We start from the raw sequence: 17,173 nt of genomic DNA on the forward strand, positions 1-17,173 counted from the left end.
ATAAGTGGGGGCTGCTCGCCATAAAGCGCTAAAGATGTTTTCCTCTATTCCTTGACTGCAACCCAGCGCTCTTTATTCACGGGCAAAAGCGCCCATCTCCTAGAGGAGTACATTCCCCACTTGCCAGCTGCCTGGCTATCCTCGTCCAACAATAGCCAAAGTTCGAACAATAAGTGCTGAAACTCCTGAATAATGAATAAGTGCGTTTCATTCCATTCCCTACCGCTTGAGGTCTAACCTCTGTAACTGTACCCTAGAACATATCAGACGGGCTCTTGACAGACCAGTTGGTTGGACAGGCATTCCATTTTCTGGTAGACTTTCGGAAATGTGGCTTACAGCACCTCAGCTACATTTGTCTTTCAAAGCGATCGGTCAGTCTGACCATCCTTTGAACACTTTTGACTTAGTAGACAATAACTCGATTTTGTGCTCCAGTGGGCTTTGTTCCACATTATACTCTGGCCTTACTGAGTGCTGTAGAGATTCGAATCAAAGTGTGGCTAATTTTGTCAGTGGGGTGGCAAGCAGCGCCGCAGCTTGGCTGTGAGCCTGTTCTTTGTGAACGAGTTCGAATCCTGTGCGAGTTGAGGCTTAGGTCTGACGAGCACATTAAACTAAGGGTGGCTTTAAAGAAAAATAAATCAACGTGGATCGACAAAAAAAGCCTTCCTTCCGGCCGACGAGGGACTTGGATAGAAACACAGCCTTAGAGCCCGTGATTCTTTTAGCAGCTTGAGAAAGTTTTTTTTTTTTTCATATTAAATCACATTGTAATACCCTCACAACACGACAAATGAAAGTGAATGTGTATTCGGTCACATATTTGTAAATACACAGAAACTTTAAGTGAGGATCCTCCCATGGGTTAGTTTCAATGTTTAAAATCTGTGTTTAAAATGCATTCTAATAGTACTACCAGTGGACTCTATGGGCGCCACTCGACTTCCTCCAAAATTACACTGAGTGGCTGAAGACCACTTCGTAGTGAACTACTTTCAAATCATCACATAAAGCGCTTCGCCGCCTCGTCAAGGTTAGTAAGCGCTATATAGATAGAAAAACAATTACAATTATTTTCAGCACATTTTAAGCGCTCCACGCATGGCCTATACCATTAATCAGGCGAACACATCCTTCACTGAATGAGTGATGAAGACAGGTGTATTGAAAACCGAGCGCCTCAATTTCAGTCAGTCTTTGCCACTTTCCTCTACCAGGCTAACCACGGGGTCGAGGAGGACTAAGAAGGCATGCTTATGATACAGTACACTTGAAGGAGGCGTGACAAAACCTGAAGGTGTCTCGCTGCAGCTTCTGAAGGACGTGGATCCATGCAGGCCCAAGACTGACCTCTAATGCTGAGCATTGCTGCTGCCTTCTGCAGGGCTCATGGCTTCTTCTGGGGAATTAAGGAGGTCAGACTCGAGAAATAAAGGAGTTGATGTTTATGAGGGCTCCTTCTGCCATCACACAGTCACAAAGAAAGATATATAATGATAAAATAGGTTTCTTTACATAGCGCTTCATGCCACATTCTGGTGTCTCCAACAGCTATACATAATAGTTGTTACTATTACCCATTTCATCGCCCTCAGTTTATGATCTCCGAGGAATGTAAAGCTGAGTTGGTTGGAATTTGAACTCATGGCCTAGGTCACAACAGAAGTCAAGGTGGAGCACGAATTCACTCAGCAATGTTGCTGAGTGGGACAGATGGGAGGCTCCTTCCCTGCTGGGATACAAGGAGGCACCCTGAGGTCCCTGCACTGTGAAGATTAGCTTATGTTCTTGACAATTACAGTGAAAGGACTAACACTGCTTTTTCTATGAAGTTTCGAATATCTGAATAGGGCGATTTTGTTCTATCGCAACTGATTTTGAGGACTCTTTTAGCTATAGGCATGTCCAGGTTGGGATAGATGAGTCAAGGCATCCCATCCGGGCTCCACAGATACAAATATACATCGGCATGGGTGCCGTTTGCAAACTACCGCCTCCTGTGGGTGGAAAGCTGGGCTCCCACAGGAAAGAGTCTGACATCTGAGGTTTAAGGTGGGAAGTTGGGATCACTTTATGGGCAGCCAAGGAATACCCTACACCTGGAATCATCTGAAAAGAAATCAATGCCCTTGCTTCGGAGTCGGTTTGAAAGCAAGTAGTGTGTTCGACAAGAGCATTTAGGCACTTGGAGCAGCAGAATGACATGAGAGCCCAAGGTTTGCCTGGAATATATATTACTCATAAAGTCACTCAGCAGGTTTATGTGTGCAGCATCGTTTTTAAGTTCATACAGTGTGTGTTCTGTACAGAGGTTTGCCATCTCTGAGACTGCTCACAGGATTTTATGCAAGTTCCTAATAAGGTCCATTTGGTTTGTAATTCTTCCTGTGTGGGAGATGAACTCTTAATGGTGAGAGTCAACCAACGGTCTGTGCTTGCACACGCTCTTTCACCCTGATTGGCACAGCAGGTTGCTGGTCTTACCTGGGTGCAGTGAGGGCAGACATTTTCCTTAAGGCTAGTGTACTCAAAATCCATCAGGTTCCATCTTGCGTGGATCACAGATGCAACAATATAATATAAATAAACGTGTTGCCCTGCGATAAAAAAACATGACAACCCAGCAGAGCACTATTTCTACAAAGACTGGCCTGCTACTGGTGTCATTCCGCGCGCTGGCATACAAATAGGCGGCCCTGTGTGATGCGCTCCCTCATGTCAAGCCACAGGGGGTCGTTTGCACTGTCTTGCGTAGGACTTGTCCTGGTGACTTACCCTTCCTGGAGAGACTGCAGTGCGTAGACAATGCAATGCATTGGTTTCTGGGGAGAAGCAATACATTCCCCCTTTGTCGCTGCTTCCAATGCACATTCGTTTTTGACATAAACTTTGGTCAGGCTGTCTTAGCTGAATTAAAACTTGTGTGTTTTTTGCTGATCCAACCCCTTGATGCAAAGTGGCGAAAAATTGATTGGGTGCTGTGAAAAAGGCACTCTCCTGGTACACAGCACCTCTTTGGCTGGAAAATAAACCACTGCTGCTGCTTTGTGCCACTTTGCAGTGCTTTGAGGCTCACTAGTGTCGGAGCAAAGCCTCATTAATTCTGGGCCACTGTGTCTTTTGGGATGAAAATATGTTGTCAGAAACATAGCTGTCCTCATGTGCTTAGTTTTTTCTGAAGCTACAATAATAGGTTGTGTAAATTGCAAAAGGGAATTATAATTTTATGATACTAATTGATCATGTTGTAAGATCAGTGTCATGTGACTATAGATGTTGCTTCAGTGCAGTGAAATGCTTCAGGGACATTATACGTTTTCCTTGCTTGAACATAAATGATTTGCCATTGTGTAGAAATAAGGCTCCTGGCAATTGCGCCAGACCCTTAATTACGAAAATACGTCATAAGCATTAAATCAGGAATGCCTACCAAACCTACTGTCCATTAAACTATGTAACTGAATGTGAGAGTGTGAGAGTCGGCATGGCAGGCCCAGGGTCTGCTGGGGGAGCATTTCATCTTCCTATGAACTGAGAGTGAGGTGGAGTGGGGTTGGGGTGAGTATCTGCTCTGACGCCCTGCCCTCAGACATTGGTGATTCCTCTGGGTGTGCCTCACCACCCAGTAAAATCTCGCCCTGCTGTGACACAGCGCACCCAGAATCGCCTGGCGGTACAGTGCTCCGACCATCTGGCAAGGGCAGAGTGTTTTGTGGTATTTTTCAGATTGTCACGGTGATAAGGTTTGCAACACAGAGGCTTATCCGACTTCCATCCAGCACCAGCAGATATTCTCATAGGTGGACACCCTTAATGACTTTGTTGAACAAAGATAGTATCTACCGGTATTAATCTACTGCCCATAATGAACTAGCTTAATCACTTCTGCAACGCCTGACACATTAGAATCACGATTCTTGTGACTGATTTGTAGTCTTTCTCTTCTGGTGTTGCACCAGTACAACCCAGATCCTGTTCATAAATGGAGAGCGTTTCACACGAGTTCATATTGTCATAAACTCGTAAAAAGCGTTACAATTTCGATCAGAAATCCTACAATGGGTGACTAGTGACCACAAAAGGTTGACCTATAGGTTCCACTGTGCAATGGGTTTAATTAAGATAAGGATGTGCTGAATTCTATTACATGAGCAAGTCCCAATTATTAATCTGCCCATAAGGCCCCAGAGGCTCACAGTTTTTTTTAGATGAGGGACCGGATGTAGTTTTCCCTGAAAGTGCTCATTATTGCTGAACATGTATAATTTCTAATCACTTTCCTGGGTCGCCACTTTCTGTACCTATCGAACCTACGCGGCAGCAGCCATTGGGCTCTGTGCTTTTGCCTCTAAATGTGACTGCAGGATGCCCTTACTTACCCCTGGTGCAACCAGTCACCACTTTGCAGTGAAGCCTGACCAGGGCCAGAGCTGTAGCTCTGCTCTCCCTAAACGACGGCACTGCTAGGAGATATTCTTAACATCGCAATACCTTCGTGATCAGCCTCTGATAGGCTTTAGACACTTTTTATAGCGAGCACGGACAATACATTCACTGTGTGCATGTGTGTTATTAGCCAAGCATGCCCTGGGCTGTTCTGCACCCTCAACAACACCGGTAACTCGATAAACAATAACTTTTGTTGATGCAGCACCCCCATAGTTACACATCACTTCTCCAACCGGTTTTTGGACAGTCCTCTTTCTCGGCTAATTGTCATTCCCTCATCCACATTACCTTGGCATTATCTAGACTGTTAGTGATGTACATTGGTGAGATGTCCTACAAAAGTCATCAAAGTTCATAAGGAGGGTTTTGTAACTCTAGATATTTTGTAACTTTTTAAGTATTTTCTGGACACTCCATAGCCACAGTCACTCCCCAAGCCTGGCTACCCCCTGGTCCCTGTCCACGAAAGAATACTCAGCATCAGCATACTGTGATAGAATGTTTACTTTAGCTTGGTCCCGTGGTCATTATATTGGTCACATTGTTGCTATTTCTCCTTTTCAAGGGGCTACACAGTAGAAATGATACAACTTGTCCTCCTACCCAATCTTAGATCATCAGCAATCAACAATAAGGGTTCTGAAATGTTCGGTTGATGCTGTTTTGTTGGTACTGTAAAAACGATTTATGTATTTTTCACTGAATGAACCCTTTTTATAATCCTCTTACAATATGCTGTTTAAAAAAATAATAGCAATGTAAATGAGTGTGGCGTTAACAGACGCATACACTGAATAAATACATATGTTATAATGTAAATTTCCCGTAAATGTAAAATATTAGTTAATTTATATTTTGAAAGCACCAAACACACATCCAAGCTCTGCTTTGGGAAAACGGTTTCATTATAGCACTAGTGGCCTAGCAATGGACCTTTCCCCAATCGGATGATACGTTCATATTAGTTGTTTAAGGTTAATTAAAGGGCTCGCTAATAAATATATTTAGCATTTTGCTGTCATTGCTCTCCTTCATGTGAAGCTTAGACACATTATCTAGAGGCAGCTTAATTAGATATTCAACCTGCAGCTTATGGTAAGGGCAGAGTAAGATATTCTTTTGCATTTTAAATATCTATATAGAACACAAAATTAAAGGTCAGCTAACGACCTTATATAGGTAAAGTGAACAATTAAGTGCATTTGTGTAAGAAAATAAGACGGTTAAAAAATGCTAGGATATTAATCTAAGACTCTGACGATACAAAAAGGATACAGGGCAATCCCAGGCACCCTAGAGGTGCTTTGGCACCTGTATTGATTTGGCGAAAGCACCCATCTATCTGGCCCTGAATATACCTGCCTCGCAGAAGGACAAATCACTGACCCACTGTCTAATACTTGCTGGGAAATGATTGGCTCCCTGCTGTAGACAATCAATTGTTCATATGTTACACAACTCCCTGTTTCTTTAATGGAAGATTCTTTGTTCCTAAAAATAATCCACTTTCTTGCATGCAGGCTTGTCCGGTGGTGCGTTTAAGGCGTTTGTAGGCAGACACCTTAGGGTGCCACCATACGGGGCTGCCAAATTTCAACAAAACACCCCCAAAAATGCCCTTGTTGCTAGAGGAAGAACGTGTTAAAACAGAAAACTGTAATTTTGTTTGGGTCTTCGAAATTCCGTAAGCAGGAGCTGCAGGTGGGCAAGTTCTCGTCTCTGTTGGCTGTGATCATACAGTGGAAATGAGCAGTTTAGCAATTTTTAATGAATGGTATAGTGTGTGTCAGAGGCAGTAGATGAAGTTAGTGGCAATGGTGGAAACAGAATGGAGACAGATGTGCAAAGCACAGTGAGCAAATCAGTAGCAGTTAAGAGAACGATAGAAGTGGCAGGTGCTTTGGTCTTTGGGTGGCATTAGATGCATTGGCATGAATGAGCTGCAATGAGCTGAGCCAGATGAAACGGGAAGAGCCTGAGACAAACCTGAAGAGCCAGATACATCCTTATGAACCAGAGGAGAGCTTCAGAATACCAGGCGCGACAGAGACAATGTAGGAAACAGAGGCAGTAGATGTAAAATAACTGAGAAGGAATCTACTCAGCCACAATTCCTCTTAACTTTGTTGACAGTGGTTTTTATTTCTTGAGAAGTACGTGGGAAATACCTGCACCAAGTAGAAAAGTGAGTCAGAGATAGCAGACTGGGCTTAGAAACCATCTACAAAGAGGTAAATGGTAGAGTTAAAGGGAAAGGGTAGAAGATACTCTTACTTAATACTGCGTGCAGGCAGTCCAGCATGATAATACAAGTACTGGTTATGCCAGTAGGCTTGGCATGCATTTAGAATCCCAACTAAAACATTTTAAATCTGCTTCAACAAAAAAACGATTACTTTCTAAATGCAACACATCTGTGAGATAAAGAATTGAATATGTGATAGTTTGGTGTACTTTTGAGATGTAAACTAGTCTATCATGAATTACACTGCAAGCACGCTGTAGGAGTAGCATGAGGTGAGAGGTGAATACTTCTTTGGGCAAAGTCAAAGCCCATTCTCTGTCGGTCTTGACATATAGTTTAAAAATGTTTTGCAAACAGCTGTACTGTCAAGCCAGAACTAACAAGGTTCAAAGGAAGCTACTAGAGACAATTTGAGTTTTTCACCCATCCTAGTAGAAGTTTTTTTCTCGAATTCTATTAAATCTTCATGAAGTTCATGAAAATTGTGACTTTTTAACAAATCTTCACAATGCTTTCTTGGCAAAACCTTTGTAATTTCGGCATACACACCCCTTTCTCGTAATTTTAAAGTGAAACCTACATTTGGAGATTTAAATATTAAGATAAAAGAAGTATTTTTGGAGGTAAAACCTGGAAAAGATCCAGGATGAAACGTGAAAATCTGTATCATTCAGACTGTAGGCCACCCATTGCAAAAGTTGACAATAGACCCGTGTATTAATTCTTTATCATCAGTACTCAAAGTCCTATCCCAGGTGATGGTCAACTTATCCAAAAGCCAATAGTCACCATTGATCAAATAAAGAATCAATCTTAGGGAAGGCATCTGTTCTGGATAAATAGATAGCTACAATTTTGAGGACATCTAAATAAAGTAACCAGAGCTCTTCAGCTGAGGGAGGAATCAGAAAAATATAGGATAGCACATTGAATCTTCGCACCCTGGAAGAGGGATGCAGCATGGCCCAGCCAAGGGTGACCACAACATTTTGTAAAAATCTAGAATAGGTGATGTAGAGACAAAGGGATGTGATGAAGGGCGAAATCTGACTCAAGTAATCCTCTATCCCATCCTCCATACCTAGGAGGAACTGAAGGTGAGTCTGTTCCCGAACCCAGTGTCTTGTGCTTGGACTGCCAGACTGGGAACAAGCCCCCCACTCAGCTTATAAAAGCATAAGACACCCGATTGTTGGTCTGGACCCACACTGCCATATCCTGAAGGTGTGAAGCACAGAACAAGAGAGTCAGTGATTGCTAACAACTCTCTCCAGTTGGAGGACTGGACCAAATACCCTGGTGTACCATATACCTTGAACTGAGGCAGCCTGCAAGTTGCTTCCCATGCCTTCCATGGCATCAGTGGTGAAGACCAACACGTGGGTTGAGGGGAATGTTCAATGAAATTCATTTCTCCAGGTGGATGGGACTCAACCATCAATGGAGAGCCTGTCGAATCAGACATCAAACTAGAGCCACAGCTCTGAGTCACCTGAGAAAGGGTTTCAGTGTTTCATAAGATCATGGAGAAGTTGCGAAGATAAGCCCAAGGGACCACCAGCAGGCAGGTTATTATTTGGCTTGAGGTTATAAGCAGTCCCGAGCTAATGATCCTTGGATCTCCAGGAAAGCTCAGATGCAGGAAATCAGAATACATATCCTAAGAACATGAAGGAACACCTACACCAGATTTGTTTGAAACTCTGCTAGATGACTTGCAAGATGTGGGCTGTTACCAAGTGGGAACTGGTGAAGTAGAAGGCAGCAGGAATGTAGGACCTTGCTAACTAGCTGAATATCTTCATATCCCCTTAGAAAAAGAAGAGGAACAAATTAATCAACCATCCAAGTAGAAAAAGTGCCAGAACCCATCAAGAGAGATAACATTATAGTTGTCATAAGTGTTTGCTTTGACAGCAGTTAGAGGCAGAAAGGGCCCTCTGTAGAGCAGTGTCCACTTCTGTTTCCACAGCATCCATAAGAGAAGCATCTCCCAAGATGACTCCTCTGAAGGAGGTTAGTGGTGATAGCTGCCAAGCATACCTGAGCAGCATATAAACTACAGAGGCGTAGGGTTTTAACTGTTACCCATTTTTTAGAAGCAGTCCTCCCAATTATTTAGTCCCTTGGCGTTTTTTAAATACAGACATATGCATCTACAGTTGTAACTTTGCTGCCGAGTGCCAGCGTCATTGCTATCTATGGACATGGCATGCCAAACAAAGCAAGAGTGAAGTAATGTAGGTTTTCACTGGCATTATGACCAAAGGAGTGGGGCAGTGCATCACTGCGACTGGTCAACCAAAACCATTCAAGTTGAGGTGTTTTTAGAGTTTGTTTCTGCTGAGTGAATCACAGTTGGGGTTCAGGTCATTTAAACCTTCACATGAACGTTTGTCAGTTGTGTCAGTTGGCCCTTTTGCTTGCGGTCTAGATGGACCTCGTGTTGATCAGGCACAACTGTACTTTTATAGGTGTTAGTGGCCTGTTGTGAGAGAGGTATGTAGGCCTAGCTCTATTTCAGAGAGTGTTTACATTGATCCTCATTTCAAACGGCTGGGTTTATGATCTGTTTTATCCTACATTGAGAGTTCTTATCTGTATGTTAGACTGAAAGCCCCCTCGCTCTTCAGGAGAGTTATTGTGACGACCTCTTTACTCAATCAATCCCATTTTATGGTTTTGTCGTTACTGGCGTCTGCAAAAGACTAAGGGGCATGTTTATACTCTGCGCTGAAATAGCGTCATTTTTTTTACGCTATTTTAGCGCAAATTTAACTCCATATTTATATTTTGATGTTAGACCTGTCTAGCGTCAAAATATTGGAGTTAAAGTCATTTTTTGCCTGTGGAAAACTACCTTGCGTCAATGAGATGCAAGGTAGGCGTTCCAGGGCAAAAAATTACTCTAAGGCCCATGCGCCTTATTTATCCTCCCCGTGCAAAAGTGGTGCACGGGAGAGTGGAAGCATAAATAATGGCGCTAAGCTTCCTTAGCGCCATTATTTAATACCTGGTTCATTGCAGGCGTTAGGAGACCTGTGGGTCTATTTCTATGGTGGAACACCATGGAATAAGTCACCAGGTGCCCTCCCCAGGTCCCAAGGACACCCCCCACCCACACCAGAGAGACAGCGGAGGATGGGGGACCCCATCCCAGGTAAGTATAGGTAAGTATAGGTAAGTAGAGGTAAGTATTTTGGGATTTTTTTAAAAGTCCCATTGGGGGCCCTGAAATGGGCCCCCATACATGGCACTGGGTGCAATGACCATGCCCAGGGGACCCTTGTCCCCTGTACTGGCCATTGGGGTGGTGGGCATGACTCCTGTCTTTCATAAGAAAGGAGTCATGTGGTATGGTAGGTTTAACGTCAAGAAATGATGCTAGGCTGGTTAGAGTCACCTTTTTTCACTCTAACTCTAACGTCATTTTTTGGGTGCAAAACCCCATTCCCCCTTATCGCCACCCCAACCCGGCTAACGTCATTCTCCATGACGTTGGCCCACCTTTTGCGCCGGATTGGGCCATTCCATAAATTAGACGCCTGGCCGGTGTCATGGAATGGCGCTAGCCGGCGGTATACTTTTTGACGCTAAACCGCGTTAGCGCAGTTTAGCGTCAAAAAGTATTAATCAGGGCCTAAAAACGTTTGCCAACTTTTTAACACCAAGTTGTGGCGAATGGCATTTCTCTCAAGTGAATTTAGCAAGCACATAAGCCGTGACAAGTTTTTAAAGGATTTTTGTGGATGATTAGGCAGACAAAGGCCCAGGCATAGTGTGACCAAACGTCACGGATTTTCCCAGACGGTCTCGGCGTCCTGACAGATATACATAAGGGCCATATGTATCATTTATCTGGATAGCGATTACTTAATTGTGATTTTCTGCAAATCACAAATACTCAATCGCTTAGTGATTCCCATTGGTTTGCAAATGAACCTACCTCATTAATATTCATGAGGTAGGTTGCAATTAGAGACCCATTGTGAATGGCTAAAATCACAGTGAGGGTGGCCTGCTGGGCCCAGAAGACCACCATGTCTGTGATTTCTTTTAAATAAAGCTACCTTTTTTTTTTTTTTTAAATGCAGCCCATTTTCCTTGAAGGGAAACGGGATGCGTTTAAAAATAAAAATAAACATTCTCTTTTCATTTTTTTAAGAGTAGGAAGTGGTCCGTGCGACCACTGCCTACTCTTGAAAAAAGTTTTCTCATGCATTCACAAAGGAGGGGTCCCTTGGAAACCCCTTCCTGTTTGCGAATGGGTTACCACCTATTTGAAGTAGGTGGCAAAATACGGATGTTTCGCAACCGCATGTCGGTCACAAAACATTCCTACATAACATTGCGATTTGGTATAAGGAAGGGACGACCTTGACTCGCCCCTTCTGAATACCGAATCGGTATGTAGTCTCAATTACAAATTGGAATTCAGTAACAAGTTACCAAATCACAAATTGGGATTCATACATACCAAAATGCATTTTTGTGGTTGCAAACGGCCCGATCAGGTCATTTGTGACCGCAAAAATGCATGATACATCTGGATCTAAATGTCCTGGTTTTGAGAGAGGGTCGGGTGAGCACGTATATTTATCACCATTTTCGGAAGGCTTACGTTCACACTGGCCATCACTTTACACCAGGAAAAAAGCTTTGTTTAAAACTTTCTCCTACTGTGCCGCCTGATTTAATTCAGGCAGCACAGCAGGATTTAATGGGGGGTTGGTGAATCAACACCTGCAGAGCCCATCACCCGAGGCTAGAATCAAAAAGCTTCCCTTGCAACACATACATACACACATATATATATTTTGGAAAAGCCATTCAAAATGTAGGCCTAGTTCTATGTTAATGGCTGTCTTGTTTTTTGTTCTGAAAATCTAGTCACCCTACCCAAGTAGCATTACTACTTCCGTCCAATTACACACACCAGCACTTTCAGTGAGAAGAGGTGAGCCCCTTCTGGACTTTGTGACTGCATTTGTTTTGCAGTTTTGTATAGCACAAACACACCTATGGGTATTAGAGCTCAAGAATATGTTATACTACATTTTTTTAGGCCCGGGGAGCCTAATTGAAGCAATTTGCTCATAATCACAAGATGTTGAGCCTAGGCGAGGATTCAAACTTGGTTCCCCAGTCCCACTTAACCATCTGTAGCTGACACATTGCTTACTTGGCGGTCGCTTTGAAGTAAACTTGTGTGTCCTTTTTGTTTTTAAATAGGTGGCTCAAGAATGTTTGTACTTCAGAGAAAAGAGGATGTCCATCGATCTTGTTCACGACGACGTCGAAAAAGAGTTGCTAAAGGTAGGTCAGCATTGGCCTAGGAATACTTGCTGCTCATGGAAATCATGCCTAAACTCCTGCTAGGAAACACAGAGACAAATTTATCATTATTCCACCCAGATTATACTGGTTTTCTGTCCTGCAGTGCTAAAAGCATGGGCAAACAGATTAAATTATAGCTCTATGTATTTAGCCAATTTATTTTCTGAAAAAAATCAGCTCACTCATGGAAGAGTTGTACATTGAATATCATTCAATGACAGAGACATTGGCATATTTACAAATCTTCCAGCTTTAAACTGTTTCAGTGTGATTTTGACTTTGCAAGTTGCCCAGTGGTGTTGCAGTTAGGTTTCCTCAAATGTTTAGTTGTCAACCACCATGCGGAAAACCAAGAGATGGTGATAGTCAATGATGAAACTAAGTCACTTCTAGAGTATTTCAAATATGTTTTTGAGGACAGATTGCAGAAAGAAAAAGTTTAGAAACACAAGATAGCATTGAAAGAGAATGCTGTGCCAGTGAAACATACATTAAGGAAAGTATCCTTGGCAGTGCAGGCTAAGGTGAAAATTCTACTAGAGCAGATGATATGAAACAAAGTCATAGAACCAGTTGAGGCTACACAGTGGTTATCTACAATGCTGTTGATGAAAAATCTGATGGCACATTAAGATTTTGTGCGGATTTGCGCAGCCTAAATCTGAATGTGATCATGGGTTGTTTTGCCCTTCCAAATACCAATGAAGTTATCTTCTTGTTGTCTGGGGGAAAGTTTTTGGCAAAATTAGACGTGAAAAGTGCATATCACCAAGTGAAATTAAATTAAAATTGCGGCTAAAAGGTTAAAGGGTTAATATATACACAGTTGAGAAGGGCTTTATGTCTGCTTATGAAAGAAGGTTTGATGAACATTAGTGAATGGGAACAACGTTCATGCAGGAGAGAGTGGTGTTATGTGCACACAGAAGAGATGCCGCTACGTGAGGGATGGGCTTAGGTGACCCTAGATATCTCAAGCCGCCCAATGTCAGCCCAGTAGCTGAAGGCAGTGCTGTGCAAACAGGAGACAGGATCTAAATGTGTTACAGATGAGAACAAGCAAGGTACAGAGTTGAAAGCAAGGTGAAAATAGGTGAGGAAATTAAGGTGCATATTAGTGAGAGGTATTAGGTGATATAAATGGTTGCACACAATTAAAAGAGGCAAGGTGTATATAGATGAGAAGGCGTTAAGTGCACACAGGCAAGATGTGGCCTGGTTCACACAGGTGGAAGTATAACCTACGAGCACATATATTAGACAGGGCCACTATATGCACACAGGTGAAATGTGATCGCAGATGCCAGAGAGCTAGGTTGGCATACAAAAGAGGCACAAACATGTGACATGTGCTTTATTGTACACAAGGTTCAAACAAGCAGAGGCTGCTAAGAGCACACAGACTTAAAATATTTTAAAATGTGTTCTGTAAATAGCACCTGATAATAAAGTACTATGAAGCAACTTGGTTTGTGGTGTCCACTGTGTTCTTGGCTAACGCAATCAGAACAAATGGTTGTGTCCAACAAAGGTCCAGCTAGGCCACAATCAGCACATATTTTATGACAGCCACAAAGCTTTGCAAGGAATTAATCTAAATATAACTCATTTATCATGTGAGAGGCTGACCTAAAATTCTGGTATAGATCAGTGGTTAATATATATATAACAAAACTTTTACAATTAGCATTCATTTAGATAGGGATACATAACATGAATTATTTAATATGATAGACATCCTCTTGCCAGAATAGATGTTCAGGCAATTACAACAGAAAAACGGCAAACTGTTAAAATGTATGTTTATAACAAGTGTCTGCCTTTTGTATCCAGGGTTTGTTCAGTCTGTGTGCAGATTAGCTTTGATAAACAGAGCCCACACTATTGTAGTGTACATGGAAAGCCTCTATGTAATTATGATGATGCTCTATGAGGCAGCATTGGGCATTGAGGTTATTGCAGGTGTGTTTTTTGATTTAGCCTTGCCTTGCCTTGTGGTGTTTCTGCCTTGGCTTTTGAGGCTGTCTGTATATGGCTATTTGACACCACTTCATTTACTGAGCCAAATGATTTCCATCACTTAGAATTGTCAAATAACCAACGCACTTACATAATTTCCTATTGTGCGTGCATATGTGATGATGCATGTGCGCCCATATGTCATCAAGCACGCATGCGCCTGAGGAATTATTGCTGATTCTACACAGCACTGGCAAAAATCATTTAGCTTTTCACTGATGCGACACAAAGTCAGCAAAAGTATTGGCAAATCCAATGCGCCATTCGTAATTTTGCACATTGCATGGGTTTTACAGAGGGAAAGCGGCATTAACATATTTTTCTGAATTCCGCTCGAGCCTTTTCAGGCCATATAGCCACCTGCTCTTAACAAGTAGAGATATGTGCCCAGAAATACTTTTCTTTGGCCAGAAATGCCCATAGTAGTACATTTTCTTATGAAATAGTTCATGGCCGGTGTTCCCTAAAGAGATTGGGTTATTTGGGTTGTTGCAAAATAGCCTGTGTAGTGCTTTAATGGTGTCTGGCATGTGCCTTTGGGAATGTCCTCATTAGGCACACTATAAATACTCTAAGCTTGCCTGCCATGTTGTGTCACCGTGAATTGTTACCTGGATACGACAGCACTGTGCAGAACGTGTCAGAATACACATAAAAAATAATAGTGTGCAACAATATGTTACTCACTTTGATTCAATTCATATTTGACGCAGGAGTTTGGAGTAGCCCAGGGCTGAACTCACGGCACTGAAGACAGAGGCCAAGATTTACTGAACATTAACGTGGGTGCTAGCGTGTCGAAAAGGGGTGTTCAACTTTCACACGTAAACCAATTGTTTTTCCATAAGTAGATGTTAATGCAGTACTACATTGTGTTACCTAGTGCAAGACACCCGCTAGTCATGAAAGTGGAGTAAAAGTGTGAAAACAACGTGAACACCCCTACAATTCATGACAATTAAGATGAACTCTCCATTTGCGTGTGCTCTTTTCATAAGATTTAGAATAGGGTCTCTTCCTTTGTGTTCTTTAACTTACAATTGGCCCAATTCTACTAATAAGTCTAAGTTATGTTCGATGGGCTGTAAGTATGAAGAGACTGATCTTCATGTTATTTTTCAATGTCGTGCATATGATAAACAGAGGGCCCTTTGGATTATTCCCTTATGCAAACAAATGGGTTTCAGAAATTGTCTATCTGCAGAGAGAGTATTTAAATCAGACCCATCTGTACAATAGTTTGTTCTGTGGCAAAACTCCTTGAATCAATTTGGCGTTTTAGACTAGTGATTTTAAAGAATACGACTTGGTAGCAGATTTTTGAAGCAGGCATATAGTGCACAGGTGTTGTATTTAAGTGTAAGTCCGTTTGTCCGATGTTTTAGTAGGGACTGGATGTTTTTTAAGTATTGTATTTATTGGAAAACATTTTTATGCTATTGTTTTACCTTGTTTTAACATCTCTCTTTGAAGAGTTTGTAAATTATTTTATCTTCATTTTCTTTCTATAACTTCTCTCTTGTATTGTACTTTTGTGGTATGTCTTTACCGAAATAAAGTAAATGATGATGATGATGATGATGAAGATGAACTAAAGTTGTTTCAGAGTAGCTTAAACTGGCTTTGTGTTGAATACCAGCAGCAAATAAAAACAGTCGCCAATAATGGTTAAAAGGAATATTGCTCAATATTTTAGGCATAGCATGAGTTTTCTTCAAAAATTCACATAGTGCACTATCTGACAGTTGTCTGCTGTACTGGAGGATCAACTCTGAGTTTGAAAGGCGCACAAGACACCGGTCACTAAATCGTGTTTGACATTGTACGAACAACGTGTATTGAGTTGAAGCATAATTGATGAAATCACTGGCACAAGTCACATTGTAAATACTGCATTGTTCATTTTTTTTATTCCATACACACAATGCTGAGCTGCAGATTTCCATGCAGCATTGCGTTGCACTATTGTGGTAAATTTTGGTCAGGGTAGGCCCTGAAAGAGCTCCCTTCAGCTTATTTCTCATTGGGTTTAAAAGCTTAGCGTGTAATGTGGGGAATTTCCATTGGTTAGTGCCCGTGCAAGGCCTGGCTGCAGAAGAGGCAAACTTGTCAGCTGCATATGATACCTTGCCTAGGGTACCATTTAAGCAAGTATACGTCCGATCCTCCCAGTCACTTGTTGAATCTGTTTTTTAAGGGAAACGTGCAGAACAATGATTCCAGAACAACGATTATGTTGTTAACGCAAATGGAACCACGCTTGCGTTAACAACAACTCCCTTTTTCTCTGCCTTAACCATGCATGTACTGAACAAGGCACATGCGTGGTTAAGGCAGAGAAAAAGGGAGGGTGCATCAGGAGAGGACTCAGTCAGGTAAGTGGGGCTGGAGCAGGGTTGGAGGGTACTTTTTATGGGTGGGGGTGGTTTAAGGGCTTGGGGTGGTTGGGGTAGTTTGGCTTTTAGGGGCGGGGTGGGGGGATCGGAGTATTTCTGTATTTTAGGGGCGAAGGATCGGGGCACTTCTGTTTTTAGGGGTAGGGTGGGGTGGTCGGGATAGTTTTGTTTTCGGGGCAGGGGTCGGGTAATTTTGTTTTTAGGGGTGGGGTAGTTTGTTTTTTGGGGTGGGGTAGGGGATCAGGTAGTTTGGTTTTTGGGGGTGGGGGTAGGGGGATTGCAGCAGCTTGGTTTTTTGTGGGGGATCGGGATAGTTAGGTTTTTGGGGCTGAGGGGTCAGAGTATTTTGGTTTTTGGGGGTGGGGATCAGAGTAGTTAGGTTTTTAGGGGGTGGAGGGTCAGGGTACTTTTGTTTTTGGGGGTGGGGCAGGGTAGTTAGGTTTTTGGGAGGTGGTGGTCGGGGTTCTTTTGTTTTTGGGGGTGGGTCAGTTTGGTTTTTGGGGGTGGGGGATCAGAGTAGTATGTTTTTTGGTGTGGGGGATTGGGTAGTTTGGTTTTGGGGTGGGGTATTGGGGTAGTTTGGTTTTTGGGGGTGGGGGGCCGGGTAGTTAGGTTTTTAGTGGATGAGGGGGTGGGGCACTTTTGTTTTTGGGGGTGGGGGTCGGCATAGTTTGGTAGTTTGGTTTTTGGGGTGGGGGTGAGTGGGTCGGGGTAGTTTAGTTTT

The 17,173-nt window shown here is 42.6% G+C and overlaps 1 protein-coding gene across 1 annotated transcript in view; it reads left to right on the forward strand.

Annotated features, from left to right (window-relative positions):
• TEKT3 (tektin 3) overlaps positions 1-17,173 on the forward strand; it is a 70,892-nt gene that overhangs the window by 15,925 nt on the left and 37,794 nt on the right. The window contains exon 3 of the mRNA XM_069200341.1: positions 11,930-12,013. Coding sequence (XP_069056442.1) covers positions 11,930-12,013 — 84 coding nt within the window. The remainder of the gene's footprint in view (positions 1-11,929; positions 12,014-17,173) is intronic.

Source organism: Pleurodeles waltl, chromosome 7 (genome assembly GCF_031143425.1).
Source record: "Pleurodeles waltl isolate 20211129_DDA chromosome 7, aPleWal1.hap1.20221129, whole genome shotgun sequence".
Lineage (NCBI taxonomy): Eukaryota > Metazoa > Chordata > Amphibia > Caudata > Salamandridae > Pleurodeles > Pleurodeles waltl.